The sequence below is a fragment of the Mixophyes fleayi genome, chromosome 12 (assembly GCF_038048845.1).
Source record: "Mixophyes fleayi isolate aMixFle1 chromosome 12, aMixFle1.hap1, whole genome shotgun sequence".
NCBI lineage: Eukaryota > Metazoa > Chordata > Amphibia > Anura > Limnodynastidae > Mixophyes > Mixophyes fleayi.
In genome coordinates, this window is record NC_134413.1 from 17,135,687 (window position 1) to 17,155,405 (window position 19,719).

At 40.8% G+C, this 19,719-nt stretch overlaps 1 protein-coding gene across 10 annotated transcripts in view; it reads left to right on the forward strand.

Annotated features, from left to right (window-relative positions):
- The window catches only part of KLC1 (kinesin light chain 1), a 47,401-nt gene that overhangs the window by 17,080 nt on the left and 10,602 nt on the right, over positions 1-19,719 (forward strand). For 4 of the 10 annotated variants that reach the window (XM_075192509.1, XM_075192507.1, XM_075192512.1 and 1 more), the window contains exons 2-13: positions 1,969-2,230; positions 3,000-3,230; positions 4,210-4,288; positions 4,866-5,091; positions 5,593-5,680; positions 7,587-7,688; positions 10,019-10,192; positions 10,273-10,372; positions 11,218-11,267; positions 12,313-12,377; positions 13,810-13,918; positions 14,990-15,160. In XM_075192509.1, the coding sequence (XP_075048610.1) occupies positions 1,970-2,230; positions 3,000-3,230; positions 4,210-4,288; positions 4,866-5,091; positions 5,593-5,680; positions 7,587-7,688; positions 10,019-10,192; positions 10,273-10,372; positions 11,218-11,267; positions 12,313-12,377; positions 13,810-13,918; positions 14,990-15,160 (1,656 nt within the window). In that variant the 5' untranslated portion in view covers position 1,969. The remainder of the gene's footprint in view (positions 1-1,968; positions 2,231-2,999; positions 3,231-4,209; positions 4,289-4,865; positions 5,092-5,592; positions 5,681-7,586; positions 7,689-10,018; positions 10,193-10,272; positions 10,373-11,217; positions 11,268-12,312; positions 12,378-13,809; positions 13,919-14,989; positions 15,161-19,719) is intronic. The other 6 variants (XM_075192510.1, XM_075192518.1, XM_075192508.1 and 3 more) reach the window with 3 other exon arrangements.

The window sequence follows — 19,719 nt, forward strand, 5'->3', positions numbered from 1 at the left end:
GGAGGTTGTAAAGCGAGTCATAATAGGCCTGAAACCTGCTTGCTATAGCCTGAGGATCATATAGAGAGCGCTGGGAGTGATCCTTGATCAAGATAGTTTTAAAGTGGGTGCACTTGGTGTGTAACCTACGAGCTAGCAAAGTGTCCGCTTTATCCCCTTTTCGTAGAAGTGCTGTTGGAGCCACTTGAGAGTCTTGGCTTATTTAGTTACAACCAGCTTACAGAGTTGACCTTTGAGAGCCAGAACTTTCTGATGAAAAGCACTGAGAGTTTTGTTCTGGGTCTCAAAGTTACTAACTGATTGGTGAAAACGTTTCTTCTCATGGGAGACGAGACTGATCACGAAGCCCCGGATGATGGCTTTATGAGCTTCCCACTTAATAGTGGGAAGAACATCATCCTGAACGTTGTCAACCTGGAAGTCTATCAGAGCTTGGCAGATAACGGTAACATTATAAGATTTCAGAAACAGGGAGGGGAGGACATCTAACTGTAGAAGCACTGCGAATGGTCAGACCAAGGAACTGAGATAGTAGGAGCAGATATGGGCGCTCTGGTTGTAAGAGCATCTGCGTAAGGGTGAGGAGAGCAGCAAAGCTTAATATTTAGGATAACAGTAGTCTCTCTCCCCACCCCTCCACCAAAAATTTGACATATCGTGAATTGTGAGCGTCTGGCAAAGAAGTTCGCAAAGAATGCACTTTGGGCAGTGTTGGGAGCATAAAGTGTAGCAATGGTAATGAGCAGTTGTGAGAGGGAGCTAGTCAGAATGAGACAATAACTGAGGATATGCGTAGGACGAGTTACTTGTCAGCGGTAAGGAGTGATGTAGGAGAATAGCCGTACCCTTCATCTTTTGAGAGGAAGTAGTATAATAGATATGGTGGTAAGTCTTACAATGTAAACCTGCCAAGGGAGATGAAACCATTGAAAAACATGATGAAGAAAAAAAAAAAGGCTGGGTGTGTAGGGGCTGACCCGGACCAGGGGACAGTAGGGGGGAGGGAAGGGAGGGTTAGTAGGAGCCAGAAGAAAGATGGTGAGAGAAGGCAACCTGACTAGCAGGGTGGGCCTTCCAGGGGCAAGAGCCAGTACATCCTGTGAACACGGGGGTGTGGGGGGTGGCGGTAGTATAAAGGCTCTTCTAAGAACTATAATAAAAATAAACATTCAGAAACCGTTTCAACGTTTCCTTAATAAATTATATCGCTTCTGTAGTGACTTTCAGAGTCCGGTTAGTTCCTGGTCACAGACAGATGGTCATCAATACTTCTCATTTTTTTCCAGCATGACTAAACAACCCATTTCCTTAGTACTGGTTTCTAATTGCAAAATAGAGAACTAAATAAATCTTTAGAATGAAGGTGTCCTGGCCCTTTACAAGAATGCAGTTTTCCACTATTCGTGGTACCTTCTCTGGGTGCCTCTTTGTCTGTTATTTCATCTTCCTCCCACATATACTACTACTTCACCAAGTTATATTCTGTTGCTGTCCTCCCTTTTTCATTACCCTTCAGTGCTTTCCTTATTACTGATGCATCTATTTCGTCAGACACTTTCCACCTCCTCCCTTCTCTCTAAACTGAAAGTTAAAAGGTTTCTCCACCAACATTGTAATGGTTAACAAACACGGCCCATGGGTATTGCATAGTAAAGTTATAATACTCGCTCTGGCAGCCCGTATGGTCCACTCAAACGCTGCTGCTCAGTGGCTGTATTATTTATTATTCCTGCATTTTGGAAGTCCGGTGCAACAAGACACTATGAGGACTACAACTCCTCAGCCCACCTGATCTGTACATGGCTCGGACTGTTCTCCAAGCCAAGTATGGACTGAGCAGGCTGGCTAACTGCAGCTGTAGCCTTGTAGGTGTGCTCTACATAGCCAAAGTACTGAAATGTAAAACCTTCCATTGATTAGTGGAGACCTTGCCAGTGATGAACCATTTCTCTGGTCTCTTCTTTACAGAATGTATGACAACATGTCCACAATGGTGTTTCTGAAGGAAGACAAGTTGGAGAAACTCACCCAAGATGAGATCATTTCCAAGACCAAGCAGGTGATCCAGGGCCTGGAGGCCTTGAAAAACGAGCACAATTCCATCTTACAGAGCCTACTGGAAACCTTGAAGTGTTTGAAGAAAGATGACGAGAGCAACCTGGTGGAGGAGAAATCCACCATGATCCGCAAGTCTCTGGAGATGCTGGAGCTTGGTCTAAGTGAAGCACAGGTAATTCTGAGACTTCTGTACATTGTTCAATGCAATTCCACAATTCAGAATAGGGTTTTGTTGCTTCCATCATTGCACAACCTGTGTATAGTTGTACTTGTATGTGCCACGAAAAGCCCTTCCGATACAATGACAATTGTATATGTAAAATCCAATTGCTTGACAAGGGTTGAGATGCATGTAATCAGCCATTTTGAACTCTAAAAAACAGGTTCAAGCCTTTTTCAATCTACGTCTGCTGTTTTGCCTTGCAGTGTTCAGTAGGTCATATCTGTGACTAGTTTATTAAAATAGATAATATGTTAATCACTTAACAGTTCGGCAATCCTTCTAGTAGTGCTAGAAAATGTGAATGGTACGTACGCTGGTGATTACTATTAAAGCATTTTATAATTGGCATTATAAGTAGTGTAACTAGTTGTTCCTATGAGGCAGGTTGCTGACGTCTGATGTGCATAGAGAAAGCTCTCTGCATGATAAAACCCCGTTTATATACTGTAACTTACATTTGCGTTCTAGTGGCCTATTCATACTATGTTAGCTGTAAAACATTCTAGTAATGGGGGAAAAATTGAAGGTAATACTTAAGAACATGCAATTTGCAGTCTTACTAGACCTTGAAATCCTTCTGAGATTATTTGCTTAATGATCGGAGCACAATGTCTGTGACACCTGGCTGTAATGAAAACAATTATAACAAATACAAGTGTTGTCCCCGTGGCTCCATACTGCAGCCGGCATCGTGTGATTGTGGTGTCTGTCTGCACAGGTTATGATGGCCTTATCGAACCACTTGAACGCAGTGGAGTCCGAGAAGCAGAAACTGAGAGCTCAGGTCCGCCGGCTGTGCCAGGAAAACCAGTGGCTGCGGGATGAGCTGGCCAACACTCAGCAGAAACTCCAGCGGAGTGAACAGTCCGTGGCTCAACTAGAGGAGGAGAAGAAACATCTAGAGTTTATGAATCAGCTGAAGAAATATGACGACGATATTTCTCCATCGGTTCGTAGCCTTCGTGTTTTCTGGCTTTGTCTATTACCCATCAGTACTACTCTGTTCACCCGTTCTGTGTTCAACTGGTGCTTGTTTCCTGCTCATTACTGGTAACTCCAGGCTTCCCCTGAGTTACTGTTGACACTGACGGACAGTAGTGACCTTCAGCTGTCCTGGATCCACGTCCAACCAGCTAATATATAGTCATAAAATTAATTTCTCTACTTGTGGCCAGATTAGAAACCTGTACATCACAGGTGCTAAACTGGCGTTATAAGCTAGGTCTGTCAAGGTGACTGGCATGAGCACTGAGTAATGTAGTTAAACGTGCTGGCAGGTTGCTCCTATTAAGGGGGTTGAAGTGTTTGTGTTCTTCCCCCTCCCTCTTTTATCTGTATCTTGTTTTCTATGCATCGGCCTCGTGTGTTTTACATGGGCACATCCAGCTGCCCGGCCTGAGCACCACACGACCGTGTCCCTTGGCGCACATTTCAGATGATGACTATACAGTGAATTCAGTCATCTGACTTTTTCTCTCGGTCCTGGGGGTAAATGTATCAAGCTGAGAGTTTTCCGTCGGGTTTGAAGAACCAATCAGATTCTAGCTATAGTTTATTAAGTACATTATACAAAATGATAGCTAGAATCTTATTGGTTGCTATAGGCAACATCTCCACTTTTCAAACCCGCCGTAAAACTCTCAGCTTGATACATTTACCCCCTGGTCTGCTTCTGCAGTTAAAATTCATGTGGAAAGAGGACAGGGCATGGGCGGGTGCTCACATGAAGATTTGGGGAGAGCCTGGTACTGCACTGCATGCGCCAGCCCATGCAGGCTCAGAAGAGCAGAGCAGGGCCCTGGGTGCGGATGGACCAGAATTGCTGGACCACCTTCATCTCTGGGCTCTGATAGAAATTCTACATTTAGCTTGATGTAGAGCCGAGTTTTCACATCTGTTTTAATAGCCCGTCCATCTCTCTTCTTCAGGATGATAAAGACAGTGACTCATCTAAGGAGCCTCTGGATGACCTCTTTCCCAACGATGATGATGACCAAGGACCAGGAAGTAAGTGCCCTGTAGATGGCCAAGTTCCTTCCTGTCACATGTCAGTGTGTTTATCTTTGCAAATAATTTATAAAATCTTTTACTGATGTACCGATTATGTTAAAAGATAAAATATGAAGATTTGAGGTTTTATTTGTGTTTTATTAATCTTTTACCTGCCACTAATAGTTTCACTGTTGCCGAATTGCTTATTTGCATTTTATATTGGTCCACTTTTGAACAAGTCCTCTTATTTAACCACCGTCTGTCCATGCTACAACTTGGGGAATCCCCACATCAATGTACATGTAGGATGAATGCTTAGCGGTGGGGTTGAGGAAAAAGTGCACAACAAAACCTGCGTAACTGATGCTTATTCTGGTGACTTCTTAGCCACAGACTTTAACATGCATTTACCAACATTGTAACGATGTTGTAGAAACTGCATTTTACTGTTACTAAAAATTATTAAAAAGAAACTTTTTTCTTGCACGGTACTCCATTTATGTTATCGGAATATTATTTGGTAGTCTGTTAATTATCTTGTCAGCATTTGCTCTCAACGTATTAATTGATTAATCCAACGCAATGTTTGCAGTACAACAGCAGCACAGCAGTGCGGCAGCTGCAGCCCAACAAGGGGGCTATGAGATCCCTGCACGATTAAGGACCCTCCACAATCTGGTGATTCAGTATGCGTCCCAGGGCAGGTATGAAGTGGCTGTGCCTCTCTGCAAGCAAGCGCTGGAAGACCTGGAGAAGACCTCTGGCCATGATCACCCAGATGTCGCTACAATGCTTAACATACTGGCTCTGGTATACAGGTCGGTAGCATCTGACTAGTTTAAAGACTAGCTCTGTATTTATCGCACAAAGCAGCGGTTTATGAGCAATGTGTGGACTTCCTGTTTTGGGAGCAGTTTGACAGCAGTTGGGAGAATCTAAGGAGGCCTAAGTCTGCCATTGATCAGTCTCCCTGATTGCTCCAATCTAAGCAATAGTCATTTCGTAATAATAATTCCGATGTATTAACACAAACCTAATTTATACATAAGTTTTCTGTTACAATGGTCTTTGTGTTTCTGTGACTTGGGGCTAGATTTACTAAGCTTCGGGTTTGGAAAATGTGGGGATGTTGCCTATAGCAACCAATCAGATTCTAGCTGTCATTTTGTAGAAAGAACTAAATAAATGAAAGCTAGAATCTGATTGGTTGCTATAGGCAACATCTCCACTTTTTCAAACCCACAGCTTAGTAAATCTAGCCCTTGATGTGTCTAATTCTGTGTTTAGTCATTTAGCAAGTGCCTTAAATTCTCTTCCAGGGATCAGAACAAATACAAAGATGCTGCCAATCTATTAAACGATGCCCTGGCCATCCGAGAAAAGACTTTGGGAAAAGATCACCCAGCGGTCAGTAATCAAATCTTTATTATTTATTACAATATTTCGTCCACCCTACACTTCATCCCACCCCCTTTATTTAGTGCTTATAAGTGTTTTAATGTTAAACTCAACAGGCGAGATTGCTTATGACCAGGCTGGGTTCCTTGATGTAGCAGGTAGGATTCTGCAGCGCTGTACGCTCCAAATACCAATCACCTGGAATATGAGTCACGTGTAACGCTTGGTTCCCCCAGTAAAGCAGCAGTCCTTTCCGGGGCCATTTCATTGGCCAATTGAGATGTACAATTTTTCTTATTTATAGGGTTTTGTTTGGTTTGAGTTGAAAGCGAGAGAGTGCAATGTAAAACAACCAGAGCCCCCCAAATATTGGAATAATAGTGAAGTTATTATAGTAATTTGCCATTTCAACACAAAACTCTACCTGCTGGAGAGAAGATCTCATGCATTGTTTGAAATACGGGATGATCATCTCACTTCGACAGTGATGTATCCCCATGAACCAGCTTCCGTTTGCTTAGTGTTCTGTGTTCTTACTTATCTTTATATATATTTTTTTCTCTCTCCTTGTTCCCCCTTCCTAATATCACACATATATAGGGATCTATGGCTCTTTAGGTAAATTCTTATCATGTATGTTGTACAGAAGAACAGGCTCAGAGTTCTGTTTGTCCTGATGGATGAGAGCTGTTTGGCATTACATACAGATGTGTCAGCTGATTACACACTAAAATACAGCCTTTATTTTTACTTAACAGTTTTAGCATGTTTGTATGTGAAGTGCTTCATCTTATTGCACAATACACTGGTATGTAGGTGCACGGTTTGAGCCAGTTGTATTAAAATAATAACTTTCCAGCGGTTGCTGGTTTAGACGTAAGCCATGTCCTGTGTGCACGTTTATAGAAAGGAAAGTAACATTAACTTGTAAACAGGAAATGCTTTGAATGTTCTCCTTTTCATAACCTTTTTTTTTTTTTTTAAGCTAGTTGTAGCATTATTTAAATGGAATATTTCTGGGAAGAGCTGCTGCTTTAACTGAACTTTGCTGCTATAGGAATGGGGGGGGTCGTTCCACCATTTGATTTTGCTGTTGTATAATCGTAGCATGGAAAACTAAATAGGTGTCTGCACAAAAATGATGTAGCATTTGTAGATACTGGCTGATTTTGTGTATTAAAAAAAGTGCACCGATCAATGGTTTTGGGTATAAATCTGTCCTCTGGGTATGATTTGCTTATTATTAATGTTCAAAAAGATATGTATTCATAGGAACGCCAGCTTCTTAAATGACGCCAAACAAGACTGCTCTTGTAAAGGCCAATTATAATAGGTGGTAGCTATAATAAATGTAGAAACTGCTACACCCATGTTACAAGGTGAGCTGAAAATCTGTTCGTGTTTTTTTTTTTTTTTTTTTTTTTTTTTAAAGGTCATAAAAAAATATTGCTGCACTGCAGTTACGTTCAGCGTGTGGCACTCCCCAGATCTGTATGTACCATGATCCTCAGCCATTGTGTGCTTAGCTGAGAATCATGGGATATGTAGTTGTACAATAACGAGAGTGCAAATATTTTCTCTGCACAGTTCTTTCAGTCTCCTACTTGTGTCGTCTATAATCCATATCCAATGTATGTGCATCACTTCCTTTATTGATCGATCCCAGTGCTGAAATTGTAGTCACTGTTGCTGTTTGAATGCTTTTTGGAAATCTGACGTCATATTGAACGCACAGTGAATAAGTATCGTCTGTTATTCTTTTGTGCCGCGGTGCTAATTTCTGCTTCTTCCACATCTCGGCCTGCATTGATTTTCTCCAGTGATCTATGCTTGTCCTTGGGGACCCTTTGTACTTTCATGTGATTGTGCTGAGATTGCTGCCTGTGGATATTCAGCAGTATCTTATGCTCTGCAGGTCGCGGCCACACTTAATAACCTAGCTGTGCTCTATGGGAAACGGGGGAAGTACAAGGAAGCGGAACCATTATGCAAGAGGGCCTTGGAGATTCGGGAAAAGGTAAGTCGGAGAATGGCGAGTAACTGCAGCTTGTTATGTTATAGGAACATGAGGCTGAGACATTGCTTATGTGTAAACGCTGGATTTATCCCCTGGACTAAAATGAAGATACTATAATTTTTGAGAGGCTTGGTTTTTATTTATTTAGGCACACAGGTACAGTATTGTACCATCTTCCACAAGGTGACCTCTAGGGGCGCTAGTGCATTGGGGTTTATAGTTGATGAAGCTGTCTAGCAATTCACACCCCTGTTAAGTACTAGCTATATGTTTTACTGAACACTTTTATAGGAAAGTAAATAGAAATGGGGTATAGTTTTCCTTTTACTGAGTAATGTACATGAAAGGTTTCCCTTTACTTGGTCATTAAAAAGCACTACATCATTAGTGTGTATAGTATCGGTGTAGAATATATTGGACTTGGGGATTGTGATTATTAGGACTTTCTATATTTATAGACCTTATAGTCCCAGGCATCTCAGGCGGGGATGCCGCCATTTATGTAATGTTGGCACTGATCTGCAGAACTCAGCTACACCCAAAATCTAATTTGTTCCCATATGAAAATAATAATGGATGCATATGTAATAGATCAGACAAGGAGAACTCTAGTTGCTGGAAATTGTTATTGAAAGATGTACAAGTAGTGTCTCCTGCTTCTTGTAGTGATTCTCAGTAAGCTTAGGCAGGAAGTCTGCTGTGACGAAAAAAAATGCTTCCCCTGCAATTCCAGCCGTATCTTAAATCAATTCCTGTTTTTTTAATTACAAATTTAAGGAGGCCTCTCTGAAATCATCCCAGCAGGTAAAACTGAGAGCTCTCATCCCCAGGGCCCTCATCTGACTTTTGCAGTCTGATTCAGCCAGGGGATCACTTGAAGCTGATTGGACGGCTGTCAGTCTGCATAAAGCAGGACCCTGGCGGTATTACCATCTGGTTCAAAATTGTCCAGACTGTGATCATTGGATAATATGTAAACCATTGGTGTGTGTCCTGAACCACTGAGGTCCTGGGAATGTGACCGGTTTTACAAGATGTTCATAGTGTAATTATCTTCTAAATCTTAATTATTTTTATTTAAAATTTCTGTGGGATAATACTGAATGCATATAAATGCACTTTGTCTTCCAAAGGCTTCCATTGTATAATGCACATTGGAGGAATTTTACTGTTTGTAGCCCTTCAGAGTAGAAGCCTTTGCTTTATACTTCTGAGACAGACAATGATAAGACATAAATAGGTTTCTGCTGTATTTAAGGCTCTGCATCTCTGGCTGTATCTCTAGGCTTTAAAGCTGCATTTTCAGCGCACAGAATGACTAGGCATGTGTCCAGACTCTTCCTAGGGGGAGATTGTTAGCTGCGATGCTCCTCTTAACATCGCAGGCGTGGGATTTTTACAATAAATCTCCAATGAATTTTCCTCGCGCCCTATAGAGGTGCGATGAAAAATCAGTGGAGAATTTACCGTGATAACAGTAAAAATGCGCAGTCGCGATGTTCTGAGGAACATCGCAGCTAATTGTATCTCATCCCTAGAGTGAGGATTTAAGCGCTTTCTGGTACTGTGGCATAAAACTGGATATTACAATGGTTCTGCTTAAAGATGCTCTTACTATAATATCATACAAGTATTTTTTGAATAAACATCATCATCACCATTTATTTATATAGCGCCACTAATTCCGCAGCGCTGTACAGAGAAGACACTCGCATCAGTCCCTGCCCCAATGGAGCTTACAGTCTAAATTCCCTAATACACACATACAGACAGAGAGAGACCAGGGTCAATTTGATAACAGCCAATTAACCAACCAATATGTTTTTGGAGTGTGCGTGGATTTCCTCTGGGTGCTCCGGTTCCCTCCCCACACAGGGAGAACATACAAACTCCACACAGATAAGGCCATGGTCAGGAATTGAACTCATGACCCCAGTGTGTGAGGCAGAAGTGCTAACCACTAGGCCACTGTGCTGCCCATAACCACCACCAATCATCACCATTTATTTATATAGCGCCACCAATTCCGCAGTACTGTACAGAGAACTCATTCACCTCATAATGAGTTCAGATGAATAAACAAGCTTTATATGAGGACGTTTGTGGAACCTTTGTAATTTGTATTTACCTTTTTTATACATCTGGTCAGTGGTCACAGTGGACCGGTATAGGGTGGTACCACCACTTCTCCTACGGACTTCATTGTAAAACCACCAAAGTCCATTCACTTACACTTTCCATATCTCCACCTCGGCCATTGTGTATAGCGTAATTTTCCATTACATAGGAGATATCTCTGCTGTTTATACTGATTGTTGGTTTATGTTCAGGTGCTGGGGAAAGACCACCCTGATGTAGCCAAGCAGCTGAACAACCTGGCCTTACTCTGCCAGAACCAGGGCAAGTATGAAGAAGTGGAGTATTACTACCAGAGAGCCCTGGAGATCTATCAGACCAAGCTGGGCCCAGACGATCCCAACGTGGCAAAAACAAAGAACAATTTGGTAAATTTGGCTTTTTCTGTGTCTCCTCCCCCTGTTCTAGCTCCCATAGCGTACTTACGGTCCTTCCTTTGTGTCTAAAGGCTTCCTGCTATCTAAAACAAGGAAAGTTTAAGCAGGCTGAGACCTTGTACAAGGAAATCCTGACGCGAGCACATGAGAGGGAGTTTGGATCAGTGGATGGTAAGGATAACGTCGCATATAACAAACACATTTTGTTACAAATCATGAAATTGTACAGCCAGGTGACACTGGCTTTATCTTCTTATAATCTACAGTGATTGACGTTGGGATTAATTATGTCCTTAGACCTTTTTTTAAAATCTGCTATTAAAACAAGTGATTGTTTTGTCTTAAATTCATTCGATTATATGTTTTAAAATATTGAAGTTCACCTCATTTCCTATTTTGAGTAAATGGGAAAAGCCAGAGACCATTTATCTCAATGTATTTTAGACAATACAATTTTATTTAAATGCACTGTAACATCAGGGGGTAAATGTATCAAGCTGAGAGTTTTCCGGCGAGTTTGAAAAACCAATCAGATTCTAGCTATTATTTATTTAGTACATTCTAAAAAATGACAGCTAGAATCTGATTGGTTGCTATAGGCAACATCTCCACTTTCCAAACCCGCCGGAAAACTCTCCGCTTGATACATTTACCCCCCAGGTGTTTAGTAACCATTATAAAAGCAAAGTAAAATCTTGCAATATGAATATTATACATTCTTGTCTTCTATTATATTGACTTTATTTTCTAACGTGAGTCATGATTTACTTGTGACTTTTTATACACATTTTTGAAAGGTTGTATAACTTAAAACAAATGCCTACATGGAAACTAATAATGGTGGATCCTTTAAATGTTTGACCCACTTAGATTGTTGCACTTGTAATATTTTAAATTGCATGTACAGTGGTTTAAAATATATACAGTGACATATTTCCTTCATCCTTGTATCTTTGCTGATTTATTTTTTTTTAATTTATTGATTTTTTTTAAACATTTTTTTCCTGCTTTTGTAGATGAAAATAAACCGATCTGGATGCACGCTGAAGAAAGGGAAAAATTCAAAGTAAGATTTAGTCCTAAACCCGGACGACAGTATAAAGACAACGATGGACCATGACATTTAATCTCATTCATATCGCACATCCATCCGTGTTCAGTAAAATGGACAGTGATTAAATAGTGTTGTGCATTGTGACCAATTTAAAAAAATAAATAAATTGATGTAAACACAATATATATATAAACTGTTAATGTTAAAAAAAAAAAAATACTACAGGCTTGTGTGTGTTTGTTAAGAAAGAGGACTCGCATCGCCTCATCCCCACTGTCAGTGTTTCCCAACATGGCCTATTTAGTCTTTTTTCTTTTTATTCCTAAAAACCTCAGACCCTCTTTGATCATTAGATTTGTTGCCACCTTTAGGCCTCTGTGAATCCATAGCATGATTAAATTTCCCTATGACCTTGGCCTCTACCACATCTGTTTATAAGGCTATTCTACCTATCTACAGCCTTTTCAGTAAAGTTACTTTTCCTAAAGTTTCCACAAAACCTACTACTTTCCTTTAGAACCGTTTCCTCCTGCACCTTGTTAAAACCCTGATCTAGTCTCTGCATATTGAGGTAATCTAGTCTTGGTGATATTTGTGATGAAGACCATGAACCATTTTGGTACCTCTTCTTTGCACAATGTTTTATTGATGTCCTCCTGGACCAAACATAGTATGTAAGTGTGGTCTCGCCAATGACCTATATAGAGGCATCTCCAAAATTCCATTACGGATACCAATTCCTCTTCTATGCAACGTGGCATCCGACTGGCCTTCCCCATTACCCTGCTCCATTGTCTGCCTGTGTTTGTCACCTGAAATAGTGTAAGACTTGATTATCAATGTCCATCCAACCTCCCTCCTTTCCTTTAGGCATGTCTTCAGCATATCATTAATGACTTCCAACTATAGCCTGATGGACAAATGTATATATGTTTTTGTGTATATTTATATTTCTATCTTAATATAAGGGTGCAGTTAGCCTATTATTGCAGAATGTGTTTCTGGGACAGACTACTTGCGTGGATTTTGCCTGTACCTGCATAACTTTGTGTTTTAGGGGAAGCAAAAGGATGGCACGTTTGGAGAATATGGAGGCTGGTATAAGGCATGCAAAGTTGATAGGTAAGTGGATGTATGTGTAGCTGGAGCAACATGGACCGGCATGAACCATCTCGCAGTCGTTGATCAACCTTTGTGTTCCAACGGGGCAAATGTGCAATTCCCCCTAAACCACCATCTATGACTTACTCACTACATAATAGATGCAGATGAAATATGCCCACCCTGCTTGTGCTTGGAGACCAGGTCACAGCAATGTTAATGCATTATATGAATAATAAAAAGAACATTGTTATCAGTGCTTGGCGTTAACAATGCAAATCATTATATATCCAGCACAATAGATATGTAATATATTGGTTAATAGTTTGATCAAAACCATTAATCTTACAGCCCAATGTCAAGGGTCCTCCTCAATGCTTCAAACATCACATTGTAGCGTTACCACTAAGGATGTGACCGGTTTATAGGCTTGCTGGACAGCAGATTCATTAGGCAAGGAAGCTTATATGTTTTCATCAAAATATGAACAAATCCCCAATTTCTATTGTGCTAGATATTAGATTGGTAAGAATAAGCTGTGACATCAGCTTTGTTCTCTGTATTTCTTCCTTATTGTACTCGCCGACAAAACTCCATAGTTCAAGAAACAAAATATGACCTTCTGCAATATACATGAAATTCCCCCCTCCCCGTTGAGCAGGAGCAACTCGGGGTCCTCCACAAATCACGAGAACTTGCCCACATCTAGTACTCCAGTTGCTGCTTGTTCCCACATTAATTATTTATACTGACATTGCTCTGTCACTTCCTAACAATGGTGCTGTCTTGTCCGTGTTGGAAACTGGTTCTGCTTGTCCTTAATCAGTGAGAAGAGATATAGTGTTGGTGGGGTTGGGTGGATTCTTCTTCTGTATCTAGCATGGGAGCCCCACCATTCTACTAGTGTCAGATTATCAGGGGACTGTTCACACTGCCGGGACATTTGATAGGTGTGCCTGTTCAGGGACACGCCCCCAATGTGACATGGCCACACCTCTTTTGAGGAAGTGCTACTTGGTCACTCACTCGCTGTCTGGATTCCTAAGCCTGAAATCTTGTCCGGTATGCGGTTAGATGGGTATTAGCCTTGTAAACCTGGGGAACTCATGAATACATGTGCTGCGTGGCTGCATTACAGTTAGTTCATATATGTACTGCATGTTCGCTTAGTAAAAACTGAAATGATGCATGCATATTAATGGCAGTGCGCCCATGCAGAGTGCATTATATACATCTTTATATGTCTGATCTGGTAACACTAGTGAGTGTGCAGGTGCCATTAATCAGAGACTTCACTTATTTAATTGGTTATATAAAAAACCTATTGTCACTGAATACTGCATTGTAAGTAGCCTTGTAAAAGTGTTGTGTGTGTGTGTGTGTGTGTGTGTGTGTGTGTGTGTACACAGACTACAAGCAATGCTGACCAGTAGGTAACTAAACCTATATTCAGCCCAACAGTGACCACAACACTGAAAAACCTTGGAGCACTTTACAGACGTCAGGGCAAGTTCGAGGCTGCTGAAACATTAGAAGAGGCAGCGATGAGGTCACGGAAGCAGGTACGTGTGGATACCAGTGTAGTGTGTTGTGTGATCATCTTCTGGATGTGCCATAATGCAAAATACTTGTTGTTCATTCCATAAAGTGCACTTATTACCTACTTGATGTGGAAACAGACATTTTGTTGGCCAAATAAAGATTCCTAAATATGCAGCCTCTAAATTCTCTGGGAGCCAATAGAATGTCATGACTGGTTCTTCGTGAATGAGTAGATTGGTTTCTTCTTTGTTCAGCCACAAAATGACTGTCTGCAGGGCTAACTCAGGGCTAACCTTGGTGATATCTTTTATTTTTGTCCCTTGTGGCAGTGTTTGCATGTAAGTGTTTAGTAGTCAACTGTGAATGTCATTTGTAACTTTAGTGGTCAATGCCTGTTTCCTCATTGTATTATGTGTGTGATGTTCTTGGGTGGACAAGGTACAGTTTTTCCCCATAAAGAGTACTGGGTCCATTCACATCGGACTATGCGTCGCCCTTTTAATATTAATATATTTGGAAAATAGGTTCTGGATTACAAACCATTCATGTTGGTCTGAAAATCACATTGAAATCCGGTGCATTCCAGATGTAATTTCACCCAATAATTTCCTGAATATCCATCTTTACTCTTCAGATGATGGATTTGCAAAACTTCTCTCCTGTTCAGTCACACTAGACTATAGTTTCTCAAACATCTTCAGCAGGGCCATGTCTTAAGGATTGCCATAAGCATGCCGATATGAAGTCACTGACTATTCTGGAAACAGACTTTGAGATTTGGACCCTGTGCAAGGTTAAGTGGGCTTGTTAAGGAGTGATGTGCATTCAACACATAGTTGACTTGCATCATGGTCTTCACATTGCTTTATGTTTGTGTCTTTATTCTTTTTATTTGGCTATTGCTTTTTAATTGCATGTATCAAACAGACATTCTGGTACCTGCTCTGTCAAATGTATAATGTCATGAAATGTCAAGGTGTAAAGGTCTTTCTGGAAAGAAAACAGTGTTTCCTTTCCAGGCCTTGACCGTTTACAATTACTGCGTCTTTCTTATGTAAATCTCCGGGCTCTCCCTTTACCTGTAACGCAAGGCTCCTGTCTCACAGGGACTAGACAATGTCCACAAGCAGCGAGTGGCCGAAGTGTTAAACGACCCAGAAAGCATTGAGAAGCGGAGGAGCCGAGAGAGCCTGGATGTGGTAAAGTACGAGAGCGGTCCTGACGGAGGGGAGGAAGTGAGTATGAGCGTAGAGTGGAACGGGGTAAGTGCAGTACACAGTCAGGACCAATGATGGACAATCTTGCTTTGTAACCAATCCTAAAACACATTAACACGATCCGCATGCTGTTTATAATCTGTTTTGTAACAAGAATAATATACAGCAAATCTCCTGTCTGAAAGATTATCTCCATAAACTTTCTCCCTGTCTTATGATGCTGATTGAATGTCCTGGTTTTAGCGTTTTGTAGTCTAGAATAAAACAGCCTCATAGTAATTGATACTTTAGGAAAGAACAAACGCTTCTTGTTAGCCCAAGTACAGTGCTTGGTACCTCCGCTTACTAATCATTTAGTTTTGTAGTTAGTATCTCGTATTCACTAATTATTCCTTCTCTTTTAAGGGGACTGTACTGCCCTTCGGTTTCTGAGATCTAAACTAGATGGGGTCTTTCAAGGCTAGTTGGTGGCTTCCACCTCCCTTTACAACCTCAATACACTGTCAAGCACCGAACATTCTATTGAGGCTCAGAAGCAATATTTGGGGGAGGGAGGGTTAGTCCATCCTACAGAGGCAGAGGGCCCCCCTTGACCCCACTGCTCTTCTGGGCTTCCAATACCCCCCCATGCATGCTCAGAAGAGCAGATGAACAGATATTGCTGCCCCCCATAACCTCCACATTCCCTGCAGTGACGGCATATCTAGACCTTCATGGTTTATGTGGGTGGGACGGAGGAGGCCATTGTCTTCTCCTTGTAATAGAGGTGAAATGATGTCTTATGTTACCTTACCTTTCTCCTCTAGCAGTTTAGTATGTTTCTAGTATAATACATGACTTGTATTGCATCAAGCTTTTATTGTGTGCTTCATCTTACTGCAAGTGTTACCTACTAACACTGTATATGGCCAATCCATGACCTTGGCTCAACAGTGGTTGTTCTCGCTTTCCATACCTGGGGCCTTTCAAGAGAAGCTGACCCTGAGATGCTTTATGATGTCAAGTGCCTCATAGCATTACCATAGTAAACTTTTAGACAAATCAATATTTTATTGAAGCTATGGTTCTAAAATCTGATTTATTTTTTTTTTGAGCCTAAAATAATCTGCAACAGTTTCCACTGATCACAACACACTGACCATGTAACACAGCAGAGTCTGTGGGACACCTGGAATAAGGGGTTCTGGGCTGCGGGACCCTGAGGTTTTGGCCATTTATGGTCAGATGTAACTGAAAGCTGAGTCTCGGGGTCAGGTTCTTGGAGGTCCCAGGTATGACACCTCTCCAATCAGCATAGATCTCAACGTATCATATTAAAGTGGGTGTCCTGTTTTGGATATCCCCAGCTTAATATAACCTCCCCCCAGTAGCAAATAGGAGGTTCCCCAAGTCTTGTTACCCGAAGAGCTATGGACAGCTTGTTATAACGGCTGCATCTCACAGCTTCAGGTAAGCGGGATGGTGTGGTGGTAATTGCCCCTATTTGCTACTGGTTGGGGCAAATAATGCTGAGGAGTTGGTCAGAAGGTTAAAACTACTTTTAATATTCCATATAGTTCCAGGACAATCAATCAGCATGTATTCCACCCTCATACAACTTCCTGTAATCAATACCATACAATGTAAAGCATGGGATTCTGCTTAATATATCCTGCTGATTTATACTGTGTACTGTGCTCTTCCCTTCATTTCTGCTGTACTCTGCATGTTGTGCTGTATTAAACGTGTTACTGGTCTCTTACGTATGTCATTGGGGGGACGTTAACAGTATTTCTAGGTCTGTGATGCGGCTCCTTTTGTATAGAGAAATGTAATGTTTACATCCTCCAGTTAGTAATGTGTTAGATGTAGGGGGCACATTTTGGCAGGAATTAAATATATAAATTTCAAATTTAGTCTGATTTACCCTTTTTATTTTATGGGCGTTTACATTCCTCCAGTCTTGTTTATCTTTCTTTTGGCGCATACAATGCTCTTTCAGTTATTTCATGCTGTTTTATCTTCTGAGAAAGTACCACATACCATATACTTTTTTTGCCTTTATTTCATTGCAACATTCTGTGTTTGTTACATTTTATGCATGATTTTGCCTGTGTTTCTGTTTAATGTTTTAATTGAATATTACGTAAAAGTGACCAGCATGGTCGGTGCAGACTAGATCCTTAATGCCAAAGCTCAATACAAGTCATGCCTCCTTCTTTAAGGGGGCCTTGTCGTTTGAAATAAGTTTGAGGCGACTATAATTGCACCCATCAAATGCATCAATGAACTGTAAATGTAAATATTAAAGCAGCAAATCCCACATAGACTATTTTATTTTTCTGTAAATAGCAAGATAAGTACATTTTTTTTTTCTTTTTTTTAAAGCCTGTGGGCTAGATTTACTAAGCTGCGGGTTTGAAAAAGTGGGGATGTTGCCTATAGCAACCAATCAGATTTTAGCTATCATTTTGTAGAAGGTACCAAATAAATGAAAGATAGAATCTGATTGGTTGCTATAGGCAACATCCCCACTTTTTCAAACCCGCAGCTTAGTAAATCTAGCCCTGTATCTTGTTGATCTTTCTCAGCTATCCTCCTATAAATCATTGTCTCCTTTTCAGCAGTAATGATTGTCAAAAAATGGCTTCCATACATTGACCTGTTTGCTACCCAGGCTAACCGCTCTCGGTACATCATATGATGGTAGAGAGTGGAAGATGTAAGATGTCACAGTGCTGAAAGAACTCAGAGGGGCGTTTCAAAACTTCCCTGCTCACTACATTAAGTGCTATGTGACTGTGGTTGCCATGGTAGTCCAGAATCCTGAATCATTGATAGCAGCCTGAATACAAAAAACAAAGGAAAGTTATAAATACCAGCATTATTTTTATAGCCTGCCATAGTGATTTATGTTAATAGAACGCTGGATTTATTCATGGGATTGTAGCTTTGAGTTTGCAATGTTCCTCTACCTAGTAAAGTATAGACACAACAAGGTGTAACTTTGCAGAGCAGCTTAAGGCTCTTCATCTGTGGTGGACATAGGAGACCCAGCATGCCCTGCTAGACTGATAATATGCTGGGACTTGTAGTTCCCCAGAAGTGAAGAATCACAGGTTGAGCTTTCCAGGAAACAAATATGCAGTGTGTAGTTGGGCTTTAGCAGGAGGTCGCTGGCTATTACTAATGTTGCCTGACATCATCTTTCTATGTACTATTGAATTTATTTTTATGGTGTGATAGCATGTCACGTCACTTGTATGATCGTACCCTCGGCATGACCGTTTTAATTTTACCAGTGATCATTCATTTTCTTTTGAGCTTTGTGCATGATTTTTCATGTTCCATGGATGGAAACGTATTTGAGGATTATTTGATATTACCAGTGAATGAGCGTTGTGGTATCCCACCCGTATCTGTATTCTAAACCTCTCCCATGAAAGCTGCTGAATGATGCTACAGCCAAACGCCACACCTGGTCACTTCTCCCACACAGACGCTGTGTGTCAGTAATAACAAGCAGGCTGTACCAGAGTCTGCATTACTGAAAGGCTGCATTACAAATGACCTAGGCTATGAAAGACAATGTTGTAAACTACATATCACAGCCAGGTGTTAGACATACATAACCGTTCCTGCTATATATAGCATTGGCTAATTAATAATTGATTTTTGTTCTCACTTTAGCATGTTTTCAGGAAGTGCATGCTTACCTCGCCTTTTCTTATTATGCTATGTGTGTTTTTAGTTCTGTGAAACCACTTATAACAGTACCAGAAACATGTGTCTGTAAATTTAATAATACAGACTTTAAATTTTGTATAATATTGACATTAATATGTACTGAGGTGCCGTACTGGTCACCATGAGCTCCTGCCTAATCAGTCTTTAGAAGTTGCTCACTGTACTCTACCGTATAAATGCCAGTTTTGACACCTAAAGAAAGGGGACTGAATACAATTCTTCCTCCTAATCTTATCGAATATATTTATTTGTTCAGTTTATTTCCAGTACAAATTTCTCGTTATTGTATTTCTTGTATTTATTGTACCCACGTTGCAATTTAAGCAAAGAAAAAGATAAACCATCTTTCATAAAATCTTCATTGGATCCGTCCTTTCTGTTTTAATAAACAGTCATTTGGGTACAACCAATTCTTTAACATTTCAAATTTAATTTTAAAAAGTTATATAAATTGAAATGATGGTAGCTCCTGAGGACTGGGTTCAACGAGCCATGTTTTCATGACCTCTGATGTATGGGGACTACACAGACAGCTAAGAAATGGTCCCTTCAGTATGGCAGAAGTGGACCAGTGTTTAAGATGTTCCTGTTGGTGACTGTTATAACTGTTTTCTACCTATATACTTTTATCTGTGATACATCTGCCTGTCTTATCGTCAGTTTAGCCTTTCTCCATTCGCCAGTGTTTCCCAAATCCAGTATCAGGAAACCCTGACAGTGCAGGTTTTCCATATCTCCCTGTTGCTGCACAGATGTACTCATTACTGACTGGTGGTGCTAATTATGTCATGTGAAAACCTGCACTGTTGGGGCTCCTGGAAGACAGGATTTGGAAAAAGTATTATATGTCTTATCTGTTAGTTCAAAAATCCCTTGTA